The sequence below is a fragment of the Oxyura jamaicensis genome, chromosome 4 (assembly GCF_011077185.1).
Source record: "Oxyura jamaicensis isolate SHBP4307 breed ruddy duck chromosome 4, BPBGC_Ojam_1.0, whole genome shotgun sequence".
NCBI classification, from domain to species: domain Eukaryota; kingdom Metazoa; phylum Chordata; class Aves; order Anseriformes; family Anatidae; genus Oxyura; species Oxyura jamaicensis.
This window is the reverse complement of record NC_048896.1, coordinates 1,331,231-1,347,750: the sequence shown is the minus strand read 5'-3', so window position 1 is coordinate 1,347,750 and position 16,520 is coordinate 1,331,231. Positions and strand designations below refer to the sequence as shown.

The window sequence follows — 16,520 nt, the reverse complement described above, 5'->3', positions numbered from 1 at the left end:
AGAACGGCTGGGAACGTGAAAAGGAAAAGGTGAAAAGGAAAGAAGCGAGCCGATCCGGGCTGCACCAGGCGGCACCTTGCCCGCCCGCGTCCCACTGTCCCAGCTGGGCTCCTGGAAGGTTTCTGATCTGGGGGGCGTCCAGTGATAAAAAGCAGTCGCGAGAACTCCCTTCCCCAGCTGGGCTTTATTAGCGCCTCTTCTTTGTGTGGGAGACCATCCCTACCAGCCAGATTTCGCCAGCCCTTCTGCCCAGTCCTTCTGCCATCCAGTAGATGATTTGCAGCCGCCAAGCAGGGACGGATGCCTTCGGAAGCCTTTCATCCAATTGTTACCACGCCTGATCCCACCACGAGCTGAAGCCTCCCTCGGCTTCGCCCGCGCACTGCGAGAGCCACGTCTCCCTGACTCTGCTCCGAGACCAGCCACTCCCGCGGGGAAACCGAGAGGTTAAACGCAACCATGGGGACGCTTTGCAAATGGGGGCACCACGGCGGCCCTCCTGCTCCACGCTGCCTCCCCACCGCCCTGAGCAGGAGGAGCAGGACTGGAGGAGCAGGTGGGGACGTGGGGACAGCAGCCCCATGGTGCAGCATCCCCCAGTCCCACCAGCCCTCCAGCAGCAGGAGGAGCCCGGCCAGCCCGTGCAGGGGCTGCCTTGCACCAGCGGGGTTTTCTCGGGGATGGGAACGGAGGACAGGGACTTTCAGAGAGGTGTTGCCTCCATCCTGCCCGGCCGGGTGCGGGGCGTTATGGATGGGGGAGAAATAGAAAACGGGGGTCAGGCGGATTTCCAAACTCCTGGCATTTGGCTGGCGGGTACGGTGCGGGCGCCCAAGGCACTCGCGGCAGGCGGCCAGGAGGTACGCGGCAGCCACGCGGGGCCACCTCCTGCGAGGGGGGGACCCCGTCCCCTCCGCTCCCCCGGCCCCTCTGCTCCCCCTGCCCCGTCCCCTCCTGCGCCGAGCCGCCCGGCTGCTCCTGACCGAACCCTTCTCAAAGCCGAGTCCCGCAGCCCTGTGCGCATTAGAGACTCTTCATCACGGGGATGCCCCGCGGCGAGCAGCTCTTGGGGGTATGTGCGGGGGTGTGTGTGTGTGCGTCACCCCCAATCCCGTGCCTCCCATTGGAGGAATAGCATGTGCCCCCCTTCGTGGAAAAAGATCTGGCGTTCTCGGAGGTCGGCTGCCCCCCTGCGTGTCACTCGTCCCGCGCCACGCTCTCGTCCAGGGCGGGCAGGGCCTCCAGGCTGAGCCCCCCGCCGCCGCTGTGCACGCTCGAGAAGGACACCATGGTGTGGAGGAGCATCAGGACCAGCACGCACAGCCTGAGCCTGCTGCTGCCCAGGCGAGACCCTGCGGAGACCGGCAGCAAGGACGGGGAGTGGTGGTACTGGTGGTACTGGTGGTGGTGGTAGAGGTGGTAGTGGTTCTGCCGCTGGTGATGGAGGTGGGGGTCGTGGCGGTGGTAATGGAGCGACTCTGACGCCGTGGATTTGGGGGATGTGTTGTAGTTGCTGTCTGGGGGGTGGTCGCAGGAGTCCCATTGCACCTCGCAGCACTTGGCCTCCTCCTCGGGCAGCTGGGTCTCCAGCAGCCCTGCGGGAAGGGAGCAGGGGGGTCAGCGGGGAGGACGAGGACGGTGAGCAGAGGGAGCGAGCCCGGTGCCAGCCTGAGCACTGGGACACCCAGAGACCCCCAGCAGCAGCCGCCGGTGGGACCGGTGCACAGGGACGGACCCCAGTGCGGTCAGGGCTCCCCAGGCAGCACCCATCTGTCCTGGCCCTGCTCTCATCCCGTCACCTCCAGCCCCCTCCACACGTTCTTTAGGTTTCAATGAGAGGGAGGGCTTTTGTTCCCACACCCAGCCTGCTGCCACGTCTCCGTGCGGCGCTCACGTCTCACCCCAGCTCCATGTCTCGGCACTCAGCAAGCACTTTGCGTGTTTCTGCACCACGCCTCCTCCTCCTCCTCTCCTCCCCAAGGCGACTTCCCAGCCTGGTGCACAGCTTGTAGAGCCCGGCGGGTTCCCCGGCTCCCACCCCCGCCCCTCGCAGCCCCGGCCCCGCTCCCCCGACGTCCTTACCCGTACAGATGAAGCCAGGCAAACCTCCGTAGATCAGCTCGTCGTTGTCCGGTAACACAAACGGGCACCTGGTCTGCACCTCCAGGCAGTATTGCTTGCATGGGATCCGGTGTCGGCACTGTTGTTGTGTCACGTTGAAATACTCGGAGCACAGCCAGGCCTTGTAGACAGCCTAGGGGAAGTCACCGAGGGACAGGTCAGCGCCCCACGCACTGGGGTAGCACAAGCGCCGCGGAAACCCGGGGGGAAGGGGAAGGGGGGGCCTCTTACCTCGCCTGGCTCACGTGGCGAAGTACACCTGGGCTACTTACTGAATCCATCCAGCAATTCACGGAGACCTCTAAACTTAGGGGCTGCACAGCTGCTCTAACAAACCCAAGCCGCCACGAAAGCAAAGCACATCGGCCACCGGGACTCGTGTCCCCCCCAGGTGGGCACCGCTGCTGAGACCAGTGGCCGAGAGCTTGGTCACCACGTGCAAATGACCTGTCGTTGCTCAGCCCCTTCCCGGAGCACCCAGCTCCTCCCCGAGCACACCCAGATGTCCCGGCGCTGTGTCCCTGCCCGCTGGGAGCCATCGGACGGGCACGCGGGGAGCAGGGGCAGCCGCCTGCCCCCAGCTCCGGGGGCTCGTGCGCTCCCGTCCCGCTGTCTGCCTGGCTCTAGCGACAAAACCAAGGGCACCTTGGTGACCGCACCCAGCCTCCTCTGAAACCAGCCTTCTAGCTCCCTGCGAGTCCAAGGGAATGCGTTTCCCTCCTGAGCGTGCTGGGATAAAGCCCCTGCTCCTCCTCCCAGACGGGTTTGTATTTTCTGAAGGCTTTAAAACCGTCTCCTCTTTGTTTCCCCATGTCTTCCACAGATCCTTATCATCGCCTGCTTGGACGTGGTGGTGTCTCAGGATTAGCGCTGGTCGGGAAATTCTTGGCAAGTTCTCTTCGTCGTCTTTTCCTTTTCTTCCCCTGAACCCCAGCATTTCCATGGAGGCGTGTTTTGGTGAAACTTTGATCAGAAAAAAGTTTGATGGGGGCCAGGACGCAACACAGGGCGCAGGTGTGGGCAGGGCTTTCAGCTGGGATGGGGGAACTTCAGCCGCAGCCCCGCTTTTTCTCTCCGGCCCACTGGATGTTAATTATTTAGGCGAAGTGGAACAGCTCCAGAGGAAGGCCTGGCTCTGTGATCAGACTGCGAGGACACGGCCAGGAGGAGAGCCTGGAGCTCCAGTTCTGGATCTGCATCTGCTGAGCTCACTCCCTGGGGCCGAGGAGGAGGGGAGCTGGGCTGGGAGCCGGGGGGGATCGCCTCCCTGACCCCGCTGCCTCGTCCTTTTCCCGAACCCCCTTCTCCAGGGCCGGGGTTGATCAGCACCTCGTGGGCTTCCCAACCAGCAGCCCCCGGCAGCGTGACGGCTCCTGCGGTGCCACCCTGCTGAAACTGCCTGAGCCCAGAGCCCGGGGCTGGGCTGGGCGTTGCGCCCACGTCCCCTCCAGCACCACGCACAGCACCCGGCTTTTACTCCTTACCCCTGCTCGGGCAGGAAACACGCAGGGGGAGCAGCCTGGGAGGGCTGGAGACGAGGTCGGATGGAGATGGGGATGAGGTCGGATGGAGCTGGGGACAAGGACTGCTGGAGGTGGGGACAAGGACTGCTGGAGGTGGGGACAAGGACTGCTGGAGGTGGGGACAAGGACCGATTATTGCCTCCAAGTGCAGAATTTGAACGGCCGAGGTGGGGTGGGATGAATTCGCCCCCGTCGCGGTGTTTCCAGGATTACAAACTAACCGCAGCGCAAACCGCCAAGGTGGGTGCAGGATTTGCTGGGTAAACCTCAGCGAGATGCCTCGGGCCAAAAATCAGCCCGGCAGTCAAAAGAGGTCCTCTCAGACCTAAAGCACGTGGGATTCCGCTGCAGCAAGGCGGTGTTATTATATTTCTATATATACAAAGCGCCTATTCCCGTACTGAAAGCAGGGTGAGCAGGCTGCCTGCTCCAGGAGGGTGAAGCCACCCCATCCCTGCCCCCTGGGGCCACCCGTCCCTCCCTGGGCCTGGCCCTCCTAGGGCTGGAAGCAGGCATCCCGCTGCCTGCAAGCCCTCCTTGCTACTTGACCTACGTTTTCCCATCCAAAAGTTCATTCCCTTCGATCATTCCACAAGTCATCCCTCTCCCTCCGCCGTGTTCACACGCTCCCCGTGCAGTCACAGCTCGGGCAGGCTCGGCTCATTTCCCCTCGCCTTTCCTGGGAGCCTCCTCCCAGCCCCTCCGTCCTGCGCCTCTCCTCGCTGCTCGTCCCACGTGGCCGGCCTCCTCCTGCTCCTGTGGAGAGTTCAGGGCAGGAGGAGATCTGCTCTCTGCTTGTCTCACCGCGGAAAGCTCACTGCTATCTCCTCCTTGCTCCTTACCATTTCTTTAGGAAGTAAGTTGGCTTCTGATGGGCGTTTCCTGCGGGCTGCTTTTGGGCTTGGCTGACCTCAGAAGCACAGCATCTCCAGCCGGGCCATGGTCTCCCCAGGGCTCTTCTCCCCTGCACGTCCAGCTCAGACCCCTCCAGGACACCCAGCTTCCACGTGAGGAGGAAGGCAGGCGATCTGTCTGCGCCTGAATTCCAGAGGTGCGGGAGCACGGCGCATCATGAAGGCAAGACGGGAACCGGGCAGCCAAGCTGACGAGGGCACCCGCCTGCTCCTGCGCGTGCGGGGGGTGCGTGCATCGCATGCGTGCCTGAACCACCGGGGCCACATCCCCGCCAAAACCTTCCCCAGGGTCTTTCTGCTTTCTCAGGATTTCTGCACAAAACCACCCACTGCTTTTTCTTTGAAATAATTTGCCTGGTTTTGATGGCAGCGTCTTGCCGGCACTGGTGCTGTTGGACTGCCTTCGGGGAGGAGCAGGGCAGGGATGGAGAAGTGTCCCTGGGATCCACCCGGCGCGTCCCCTGTGCTCGGCTCAGCTGGGTGCCGAGTGCACTGGCTGCAATTAGCCCCACGAGCCTGCAATTAGCCAAACGAGCTGCTGCTCTCCCCTCGTAGCAGGAGCCTGGGAAACGTCCCCCGGGCAGTGCTGCCCCCGGCTCCAAATCTGCTTCTCCAGGAAGGGGATCTGCGGGCTGAAGAAGGTCGTGAGGGTGGAGAGAGGAGTGGGAAACCTTCCTCTGCAAATTAATCTTGTCCTGCAGGGACGAGGCGAGACCTGGGGCTCCCAGCCCGCTACCTTCACTCAGATTGCCCTGTCCGGGGGAGCAGGGAGCAGCCGGCACGCGCTGCCCAGCGAGCCGAGGGGGCGGCTGGGGCCACGGAGGGGCCGTAATCAGTGGTTAGGCCAGGTGCAGGGAAATTGGGCGTTTTGAGAAACCGAGCGTTGGGTTTAGAGCTTGGCAAAGCTTCCCGGGGCTGCGCTTAATTGCAATAATATTGGGCTCTGTGGACAAAGCGTCAGGGGCAGCTCTGCAGAACGCTCCAGGAGGTGGGTCTGCCCTGGAAGCCGCTCGGTGCTGTGCTCACGACTCCTCTCCCTCCTCCTCCTCCTCCGCCTCCTCCTCGCTGGTGCCATGAGCGCTTGACCTGGTGGCAGCTGCGCGGAGCTGGGGCTGTGCACAAGCGCTCACGGTGCCGCCAGGGAGCCGGACCCCAGCACACCCGGCCCCCCGTCCCGGTGTGTCCCCGTCCCGGCACGAGCGCTGCCCAGAGGAGCCGTTCCCGGGACCTGCGTTTCCACCGTGGCCTGGGATGAGCATCTGGAGGGGCTGCGCCTCATTAATCGTGGACACAGGGAAATGAGCGCTGCTAATGAGCCGCGTGGGCACCGCTCCAAGCTCTGGCACATCAGGATGCAGCGAGGGAAGCAGGGCGCGTAAGGGGGAGAGAAGAGCCCCCGTGGATGGCAGCGGATTAAGGGAATGCTAACTAACGTCCGCGGCCGGCCAGGAGGAGTCACAAACACAACTGCAACGTCCAATTACCGCCGGATTCAATTACAGCCGCCTGCAACCCTGACATTAACGACGCTGGGCTTTTTAGAGAGCGCTGTATTTTTTTTCTCATTAGCCTTGCCCTGCGCCGCTCTAACATCGGGTCTGCAGCAGCTGGTTTTTCGGTAACTTTGATATTTCTGGAGCCGGGTCCTGGCTGCGCTCTCCCCGCCTTGCCCCATCGCACGCTCCGCTCTGGGGCACGGGGAAGAGCAGAAAAACAGAACAGAACTGCGTGCGATCGCTCCTTTTTCACAGCGTTTTTACTTCTTTTTTTTTTTCCTTTCTATAAAGCTGACTGGTGCCTGGCGATGACAGCGCTGGAGCCGGGCATCCTCCGTTTCACAAGGGGGAAGGCGAGCGCCGCGAAGGAGAGCGGGGGCCGGCTCCTCGCCGCCCACGGTGCCCCCAGCACCTTGGGACACCGCGGGGAGGTCAGCGCCAGCCTCGCCACGGGGGCCACCAGCCAGAAATAGGGTGCCCGGAGGGTGCTGGGTGGGAAGGGGGGCAGCAGCAGGCGGTGGCAGGGCAGGGGGGCATGCTCTTCCTCCTCCTCCTCCTCCTCCTCCTCCTCCTCCCTGCCGTGCCCCTGGCTGGAGGCCGCCTTCCTCAAAGGCAGCAGGAGGTGGAGGCCGGCACCGAGCAGGGAGGGCAGGAAGGGACCTGGGCACGAACCCTGGGAGCTGGCACTGCGCCCTGAGAGCAGACCCAGGTTCCCGGCCTCGCCACTGAAGTCACTCCGGGATTAGCCTGCAGCATCCTAAGTCTGGTCCGAACGCTGCCAACCTCAACGATTTCATGAAGAAACTCGTTTTTAGCGTCTTTTACTCCCCTGTTCCTGGAATGAGGAAGCTATCTGGGAGCCCCCAAAGTAAAAACCCCTCCAAACTACTCGCAGCCAGCCCGAGACACAAGCGACTCCCTACGCCAGTGCCTCACAATACCCAGAAAACAGCCCGAAGGCACGGGCGCGTGCCCCTCAGCCGCTCAGCCACCCTGCAGCCCCGCCGTTCAGCACGTTGGGCAGCTGGCAGTGCGGGGGAAAACGAGCTGCTACACCCCTGTGCACAACGCCTGTACGCCAGGAAGGGGGAAACGTGTGACATTTCCCCTGGGAAAGTGGCCCTGCCGTGTCTGGGTTTTGGGGACGCGGCCGTCCCACCACAGCTCCCAGTTTGCCCAGTGCAGGTTTGCCACGATGGCCCTGGTGGCACCGGGGCCCGGCCGTGTGCCTGCAGCCACCCCGCTCCTGCGGCCCCCATCCCGCTGCCGCAGGCTTTTGACGCCACCCGGCCTCCTGGGGACACCCTAATTCCCACCAAACGCTGACTTCGCAACGAAATGCCACCTTGGGGCCCACGCATCCTTCCTCCGAGCGGGGACGGCAAGGGGTGGGAGCGCTCTGCACCACGCTGCCCGCGAGCCCCCGGAGCACAAGGGCCGAGCCCGAGCCCAGCCTACGTGATGTCGGTGGCGTGTTCAGTCCCCCCACATCCTGGCTCTGTCCTCTCTGCCCTGCGATTTTCTTCTGGCAGCGACAGCCCACGCTTGGACAGTGTCTGGTACAACGCGGCCCCAGTCTTGGTGGGCTGCCTGCAGGCGCTGCTGTGAAACAAACGCATTGAACGTAAACAAAATGCACATTGAGGCCGCTGCTTATGGAAGCGAGGACTGGGCCCCATTGTGCTACAGGCTGCACGACGCGGGCAGCAGACAGCCCCTGTCCTGAGAAACTTCTGATGCACACGAACCCGAGAGCAAAGGCAGCAAGCACCAGCGCTCCCACGCAGAGCCGGCAGGGCAAGAGGGGCGGCTGTAAATCCCCAGCGCTGCTTTCGGCCCTGCTTTCAGAGGCGTCGTGGCTGGGCTGCAGAGGGGAGAAGGCGCAGCTTGATGGGAGGGCACAGCCCCGGCCGGGGAGCGTGAAGGTATGCGTGGGAAGGGGCAGCCCGGCGGGGCCGGAGGTGGGCAGCCAGGATGGGACACGGCCGGTGGCCAGGGAGCAGCCTGGGCCCCCGCAGCGCTTCGTGCCCATCCTCCCTGCAACGGCGTGGTGCCGGCAGGGAGGCTGGGAAGGAGCAGCCTTCGCTGGTGGCTGGGAGCTGCCGCCGCTCCTCGAGGCTCACGGACACCAGCAGGGGCGTCCTGGTGGCCTGGGGATGAGACCAGCACGGGCATCCCGGTGGCCTGGGGGACGGAGGGGTGGGAAACGTCCGGACGGAGCAGCACTGCTCGTGCCAGATGTGCCAAACCCCAGCAGGTTTTCCCCAGCCCAGGCCCTGGTCTGGGTGCCCCCGTCCCGTCCCGCTCCCCGTTAACAAAAACAAAGCCCGAGTGCCTCCAAGCACCCAGGTGCGGCGCAGTCAGGTGCCACAGGACGCGGATGAGCGACGGAATCACCCCGCAGCGGAGCCGCTGCCTCCCCGAGCAGCGCCCGGGGGACTCGAGCAGCTCCCGCAGCACGACGCTGCCTGCAGGAGGAACCAAAGAACCACCAGCTATCGGCACCCACCGCACCGGGCCCTGCCGGGCTGCTGGCAGGGGATGGCGAGAGCTGGGAGAGCAGCACAAGTCAGATGGTGGCTGGGACCTGGCTCCAGAGCGGCATTCTCTGGGCAGCTACGCCCCCAGTGCTGCTCGGATGCAGACATCACGGCCCCAGGGAGAAAACGTGGCCAGGGATAGGGGCTGCACCCCGGGCGCTGCTCTCCATCGGGAGGCAGCCCCCCACTAAGAAGTGATTAAAGCCAAGAAGCGATTACAGCCAGCCAGGAAGATGAAGACGGTCCTGACAGCCCGGGGCAGACGGAGCGGTCAGGTGCCCGCAGTCTCAGAAGCGCTGGAGGAATTCACCCCCATTAGATAGTGCTGCAGCCAGGGCTCAGAAGTAGATTAAACATTTATGGGGCTAATGAGAACATCCTGTTAACATTAGACGGGATATAAAAAAATAAAGGCTAGACGCTTCAGTGCCACAAGCCATCAATTACCCACAGCTGGAGCCAGAAGAATTTTCTCCAGCACAGGGGGGTCTCCGCTGCGCCGGGCTCGCGGTGCCCTCGCATCGCCCGCGGCCCGATCCTGCCCCTCGCCAGGAGCTCCTCGTCTGGCCCACGTGCACGAATGGTGCAGAGCGCACAGCACGAGGCAGGACTCGGGGAGACAGCTCAGCCTCGCGCGGTGTCACCGGGGGAGAGGCAGGGCTGGACCCGCTCTGCCCGGACAGAGGCTGAGCCAGAAGCCGCCCCCGTGGCTTGAGATGCTCCAAGCGAGCGGAGACCCAAACTTCCACAGCGCCGCACGAGGATTCACTGCCTTCTGTGGCTAACGGAGGTGTCTCCGAGAAGGGCACTGGAGGGAGAAGCCCAGCCAGATGCCACCAAGGCCAAGAGCGGAACCAGCCTGAACAACTTCGCCATCACTGAACGGCCGTTAATGGCATCTGCTGATACCGCCAAGCAGGGAGGCGCAGTGAGCTCCAACCCAGAAACAACAGGAGGAGCCCGGGGAGGTCAGACGGTGGGCAAGAAATGGACAAAACTCACCGCAGACGCTCGGAGCGGGCAGCGGTGCCCAGCACAGAGCTCCGTGACTCCTGCCCGCCCTGCGGCTGGCAGCCCCGAGGGGATGATGCATGTGCAGGACAGGAGACAACCCCGCGCCGAACGCAAACGGCTTTCCTAAAAGTGGCTTTTGTTAATGGCCGTGCCCTGGAGAACCCACAGCTCCCCAGCCCCGGTTGGGATCCGCGCAGCAGCCGCTGGTGGCTGGCAGGGGTCTCTGTGTGATGCCAGGGGGCTCGGGCTTTGAAATTCTGAACGTTTCCAAAAAGATAAACTGTTTGTCAAAACTTTGCACATCACCTGCAGGCTGCAGCCTGCACAGCCTCTGGCAAGGGGGCTTGCAGCAACGTCCCCAGCCCCAAGCCTCAGCTGTACAGCAAAGGCCTGCCCGCAGGAGATGGGGGAGGCTGGGGGGGCAGGACCTGCACCCAGGGGCTCCCCTCCAGCCCCCTCCAGCCTTTTCCCCAGCAGTGCTGGTGGAAACAGCCCCGTTTCTAACTCCCCATGTCCATCACACCCCCTTTTCCACGCCAAAGCCTTGCAGGTGGTGCTGGTTCACGCTGCCTTTGACATCGATGGCCACACCAGAATTCGGAGGGGCCCACGCTGGCTGCGTGCATCCAGGCTGCATCTGACAGCCCCTGGACCCAGCACGGTTAGGAGGTGCCACGGGGAGAAGTAAAAGCCAAAAGGAGGTGGGGAAGGAGAGCGGGGCCGGGCTCGGGCAGGAGTTGCTCTGCTGGGGGCCTCAGCCGACACCGCACCCCCTGCCCACCCTGCACCAGCGGGCAGGGTCCGGCCCCTGTGGACAGCTGGCTCCTGCTCACCCGGGCAGCCTCTGTGTCTCATTCATGGATTTGCTGTCCCTGAGTCATTGCCCTTCAAACGACAGCGGAGCCCGGCCTCCTCTGTGCAGAGCCAGGCATGAGCCGCATCCTAATGGATCCCGGTGACGGCAGGAGCAGCCCCCGGCAGCCCAGGTGCATCCTGCCCGCTGCCAGCAGAGGGAAAACCCCGCGGGGCATCGCGGCCACGAGACGCCCCCGCTGCCTTTTGGGCTGCGGGAGAAGCCTGCACGGCCGCGGGGCCCTTCAGAAGCACCGGGTGGGCGCAGTGCCTTGGGGTGCCGGAGCGGCTCTGGGCTGCGTCGCGACCCCGCAGCGCGAGGACAGGCGCACGGCTGGCAGGCGGCGTGACGCTGCCAGGCCCCTTTGTGCCTGCAGGGACGGCACACATCACACATCACCTCCTCGTATGGAAGCAGCGCCGCGAGCCGTCCCCCATCCGGGCCCCCCGGGCACCGCGCTGCGCCCTGCCTGCTGCCTCCCGGCGCTGGCAGCGAGGCCGCTTCGCCGGGTCACCGTAAGTACAGGTTGCCGAAAACGCAGCGCGCCGTGCTGAGCTCATGGACTCCCACCAGCTGCCTGCAGCCCAGCGGGACCACTGCAAGCTGGACGCCTTCCAAAAGCCATCGTCAGCTGCTGAAGTATCGCCCCACGGCTCTTGGGCTGGGGCACAGGCGCTCCTCGGCTCCGACAGCCGGGACCCACGCCGGGGCGCAGGCGCTGGCACCTGCGTCCCCTGGAGCTGCTCGGCGATGGTTTGAGGGACACGGATCTCTCGCCCTCCCTTGCACCATTTGCCAACCTGCCTGCTCCTGCACAGAGACCGGCTGCGGCCGTAAACGTGGAGTTGTTTCCCTTCGGCACCACCGATGAGCGCGGACGAGGCCCAACGGACAAACAAACTGCTCGGGGCAGGCAGGCAAACACCACCGAAGCCATCAGCAAAACCATCCTGCCCACGCCAAACAACAGCTCGTTCCCTTTTTGGCTTTCCAGTTTTCCTTCCAAAGACAGTCCCCGTCTTTGATCTTTGTTTCTGAGCATCCCGGTGGCATCTTGCACGGGGCGCACGAAGCCGCACGCCTTTTGTTCAAGTTCCTCCTGGGACCGAATCACGCCTCTGCGCAGGGCTGCGGCCGATCACCTCGGGTTACACAGACCCGGTGCGCAACGCCGAGCTGCGTGCTCGGCCAAGCCCATGCGTGTGGTCCCGGTACAGCCGCCAAGCCGAGTACTGCACTGACCCAAGCTTATTTGGGATTTTTTTCATGAAACGCAAGCAAAACTTCACGCTGTCCCCAGCAGAGAGGTGCTTGGGGTGAGGGCACGCTGCTTTCCTGGCGGCTTTCAGCCCAGCCTCGCCACCCCTGTGGCCATGACTGAGGAGGTCCTGCCTGGTGGCCCTGCACGGCCCAGGGGTGTCGGGCTGGCTGCGGCAGCCTCGTGCTGGGAGACCCATCCCGGACTTAAAACCCGCTGGGAACTTCACCGGGCAGCACCGAGACCTAAAAGCCGAGCCTGCCGCCGCTGCCCTGTACGGAGGACCAGCCTCTTCCCCCCAGCAGCGCTGCCCCAAATCCTGGGGAACAAAATCACCCAAAGGGGTCCCTGCCGTGGGTAACGGGGAAACCGGGGTGGGGAAAGAGCTCCAGGCAGCGCTGCAGCGCGATGCAACAGCCGCCGGCCCGAGCAAACAGAGAAGCCCCGGTAATCTAATCAAATCTGAGATGCTCCAGGTCCTGTCCAGCCTGGCCTTCCCACCAGCGGTCTGTTCCCAGCCCAGGTCCTGCAGCTCCCGGCTGTCAGGCCTTCTCTCTCCGCTGCTTTGTTTCCCGCAGCCTAATGAGTCCTTAATGCACCAGCCTTGGTCCCATAGATCTTTATTTGCCCGGGGAGCGGCGGGGAGGCGCGCTTTTAGGAGCAGCTGCTGGCTGAGGGAGGCCGCGCAGGCACAGAGCCTCCGTCTCTAAAGCAACAACCCCTGACTTCATGGCGGCCGAGCTAGAGGCGACGCTGGGCTTTGTCCGTTCAGAGGGACGGGGAACAAAAGCTGAAAGCCAGCCCCAAGCATCGTGCAGGACTGCAGTTTGAGGAATCGGCATCTCCTGCCACGCTACATCATGCATGGACGGAGCCGAGTGGTTGTGTGCCCGTCCTGGGCTCCCCCCAGGAAATTTGGCCACCAAACCCCACCAAACACAGCTCGCAAACCAACATCACGATGTGAATCACATTTTCCTGCTTCGCTGCCTCTCAGCCACAGGGATTTGGGGTGCTGGCTGCGGGAGCAATAAGCGAAGCGTTGTCAGAGCCTGGTTCCGAAGCTAACGGTGCTGCGCGGGAACAACACCAACGTGTGGAGAACCCGGGACCTGCCCGCGAGTCCTCTCCAAGCAGAAAATGAGGCGGCCTCGGAGAGCCTCGGAGCTCCTCTCCCTGCCCTGCAGCCAACGCCTCATCCCGAGGGACTGCGCCGGCAGCAGCCCCGTGCCCCGAAGCGAGGGGGGCCTCAGGCGTAACATCGAACCCAGCTCCGTGCTCTTGCTGTTTGCGAGCGGATGCGACAGAGCCAAAAGGAGCACGCTGGTCCCGCTGCCGCTGAGCTGCACTGCTCCTCGGGGAGCCTGCTGCCGGGGGAGACGCGGCTCTGCGGAAGGCCAGCGGCGGAGGACGCGTGCAGGTGAGCTGCAGCTGCCTCCTGTCCTGGCACTCAGTTTTCCAGCCTCCGCTGTGGAGCGGGAAGGATCTGGATGGAGGCAGGGCCAGGCTGTTGACCACCCATCTGTTACGTTTTTCTCCTCTCACAGTTTTTGGTCATTTACCCACGTATTTTGCTGCCACTGAGCAGCAGCTCTCTGCTGTTGCTCGTAAGCAGGCACGCACACGGGCAGCGTGCAGCCCAAAGCAGCGTCAGAAAATGCGGTGTTATTCCGCATTCGGACAGGAATTAAAGCCAGGATGCTTTCAAACTCCTGCCTGCTCGCTCTTCCAGTGCAGCCCCTGCTAAGCCTCAGGGGGCCAGGGGAAACGAGGCCAAAAGGGGGGAAAACGAGGCCAAAAGGGGGGAAAACGAGGCCAAAAGCTCATGGCCACAGCACTGGGCCAGGCTGCCGTGGCCTCGAGCCACAGGTGGGGGCGAGGCTGTGGTTCTCAGCTGTGAGAGCCAAAAGCAAGGCACCTAAGCACACATGGAATCACCTTAAATAAGCAGCCTGCTTCTCGCCAGGCACTGAAGCGAGCGGGAGCGGCGAGGGCTGGGGTTGATGCCTGCAGATTCAGGTGCCCACGCCGGAAAATTTGGGCCCGGGGAATTCCTCGCGGGTCGCCCCGGCGAGCGCTTGCAGGCTGGGCGTGCTGCTCACGCCCTCCTGTTGCTTCCCGAGTGCCGCCTGTGGAGTCGCAGCGCTGCCGCTCGCAGATGCTCCGAGGAGGCAACCGCGAATGTGACAACGGCGCGAGCGAGGAGCTACACGTCTTGCAGCTGCTATCTCGAGCTTCGCATCTCCCAAGCTCGTTTCCTGCCTTCTCCTCAAGGATGCTAAAAGCCCACGGACACCAAGCGCGGACTCCTCTGCGCAGGGCCCCGTTCCTGGATGCCCTGGAGTCAGTGGGAGCACTGCCTTGCCCAGGAGCCCGGACCACGACTACTTTCTGCTTTCTGTTTGCTGCTCTCGAGGTCTCTGTGCTGGGGGCACACAGCTCAGACTCGGCGGGGATGGTTGCGAGGGATGGAGGGCGCGGGGAGCTCTGCCCCAAAACCCACCTCGCGTGGTTGGGCTCCTTCCCCTCTCCTGAAAAGCCACCCCCAACCTCTCCCTCTGCACGCAGGGAGCCATCCTCTCCACGCCAGTGGGAAACTGCTGGCTGTTGCCCTCAGCCTGACACCGTGAGGACCCCCACGAGGGCTGCCACTGGCCCACGTGGCCACAAGCCTTGGCCGTAGCCCCCTCCAGCCCTCCCAGCTCCTCCTGCTTTCTGCTGAGCCCACCCAGCACCAAGGCGTGAGATCAGGGCCAGCAGCCACCGCTGCCTGCACGCACAGCAGGCGGCACGCTCGGCCCCCGCTGGCGCTGGATTGCTTCATTCAGCACCCAGACGCGGTCACGGGAGCAGAGCAGCAGCACCAAAGCGCTTGGTGCGAGCCGACTACTACGTACCTCTGAAACCGCACGGGGAATTTGGGCGAGCAGATTGTCATTACCTGACCTGGCGCCGGCCCAGCACGCCAGCGCTAGCTCCTTGCCAAAAACGGTTCCGTACAGGAGCGGCGCGGAAACGCGGTCCTGAGAGCCAGGGCCAGCCCCTCGCGGTCGTGCCCTTGGCGAAAGGCAGGCTCCGAGTCCCCAGCGCTGTGCCGGCTCCGAGCGCTGCCCGGATCCCTCCAAACTCTCCCGTTAGAGCAGTGTCCGAGCCCTGTCCTGCGAACAGGGGACGCTCTGCAGGCACCCCTCTCGGGGCGGCGCACAAGCAGAGCGCCCGGCTGTGAGGCACGGCGCTGCCTCCCCACGACACGGCTCCGAGAGAGGGAAGCGGCTTTAATTAGGAGCCATAATGCTTCCCGGAGGCTGCGTGCGGAGGGAGGTGGCAGGGGCGAGCCGGGCGGCCGCGGGGAGCCGCGGGGCTGGGGGCCAGAGCCTGCGCCATGGGAGGGGGTGCTCAGCAGCACTGAGTGGGGCCCTGGGGAGGCGCGCAGCCACGCTCCTTGATTTTGGGAAGAGGCGGCACCAGGCTGAGGTCTGATCCGTGTGGTGCTGGGGAAGGCAGCCCCGTAGCCTTGGGAACGTGAACTGCTCCATCAGTCCCTGCTCCGTGAGTCCCTGCTCTGCCGGTAACACAGCGAAGCTCAGGGGACCCGGAGCTCTCACCTCCCCTGGGCAGAGCCGGGCACGGAGACGGCCGCTGAAGGAGCACGTGCTGGGGCACTGCAACCCCTGCCAGCACCAGGGGCAGATCGGGGGCACCCCCAGGGCTGGGGGCGCCGGGGGAGGCAGATCCCAGCACACCAGCCCACCTCCCTTGGGCAAAGGGGTGCAAGGGCTGCAAAACGGCTGCGTGCGCGCCATGCCCGTGGGGAGGGGGCTCCAGATGCTTGGTTCATCTCAGGTCACCGCCGTCCCCGCGGCCTGGATCAATGATGTCCGGGCAGAGCCCTGGGCTGCCCCAGCGCCGTGCAGCGCTCCTCCGCTGCAGGCCAGGGGCGGCGGTGAGGGCCCCGCGGCGTCGTGTTTGGAGGCTGTGTGCGCGCAGATGGCTGTGAGCGGACGCCCTGCTCTGCCTGAGCCCTGTCCCAGGACTCTGGTCCTGTCCCCAGACACTGCCAGCCCCGGCGCTCGGGCAGCACAGGGGACGTGGATCCATCCAGCACGTCCTCCTGCTGCTCCAGGGCCACGAGTGGCTCGTGTGCCTTGGCCCCTTCTCCCACCTCTGCCTCCTCCGCTGGATTTTTTGGGCCCGTTTGCCTGTGGGGATCCCAGCACCCCTGGGAGACGTGTCACAAGGAGAAACCTCTGGGGACGGCCAAGGGTGGCCAGCACCCCAGGGGACGCGCGCTTCGCCCTCAGCCCCCCCCGCCGCGCCGCGCCAGGCCCCCTCGTACCTTGCAGTCCCTCACGCAGGATCTGACCGAGTACTCGTCCGACTGCAGGTATTTCTCCAGCAAGAGGTCGAACTCCTCGTATTTTTCCTGAGCGTGTTGGTCCAGCCGCTGGTACGCCTGGACGCAGCTGCTACACGCCTCCCCGCCCAGCGCCCCGGCGGCGGCCGCCACCAAGTCCACCATCAGGTTGTCCAGGCTGCAGTCCAGGCTGTCGGGGCCGGCCATCTCGCGCAGCAGGTCCCAGATCGTGTAAGTATCACAAAAGGAGAGGTTCAAGTTCCCGAAGTACGCCTGCAGGAAGGTCCTCCGCGCCGGGGCCGAGGCCAGCAGCGGCCCGGCGGGCACGCCGGCGGCGAACGAGCCCAGCAGGCGCTGCAGCGAGTGCAGGCGGGCGCAGGCCGAGTCCAGGTCGCCGCGGGCGGCGGGGCAGGGCCCGGCGGCGGCCGGCGGCCGGCTCAGGTTGCC

General features: G+C 64.4%; 1 protein-coding gene across 1 annotated transcript; it reads right to left on the bottom strand.

The window, feature by feature from the left end:
* Positions 1 to 495: 495 nt before the first annotated feature.
* On the bottom strand, positions 496 to 16,520 carry FAM155B (family with sequence similarity 155 member B; the record flags this gene model as incomplete). Its single annotated transcript, XM_035324167.1, has 3 exons — positions 496 to 1,595; positions 2,083 to 2,254; positions 16,056 to 16,520. Coding segments are annotated over 3 exons (1,035 nt in total), but the record flags the coding sequence as incomplete, so codon positions are not given.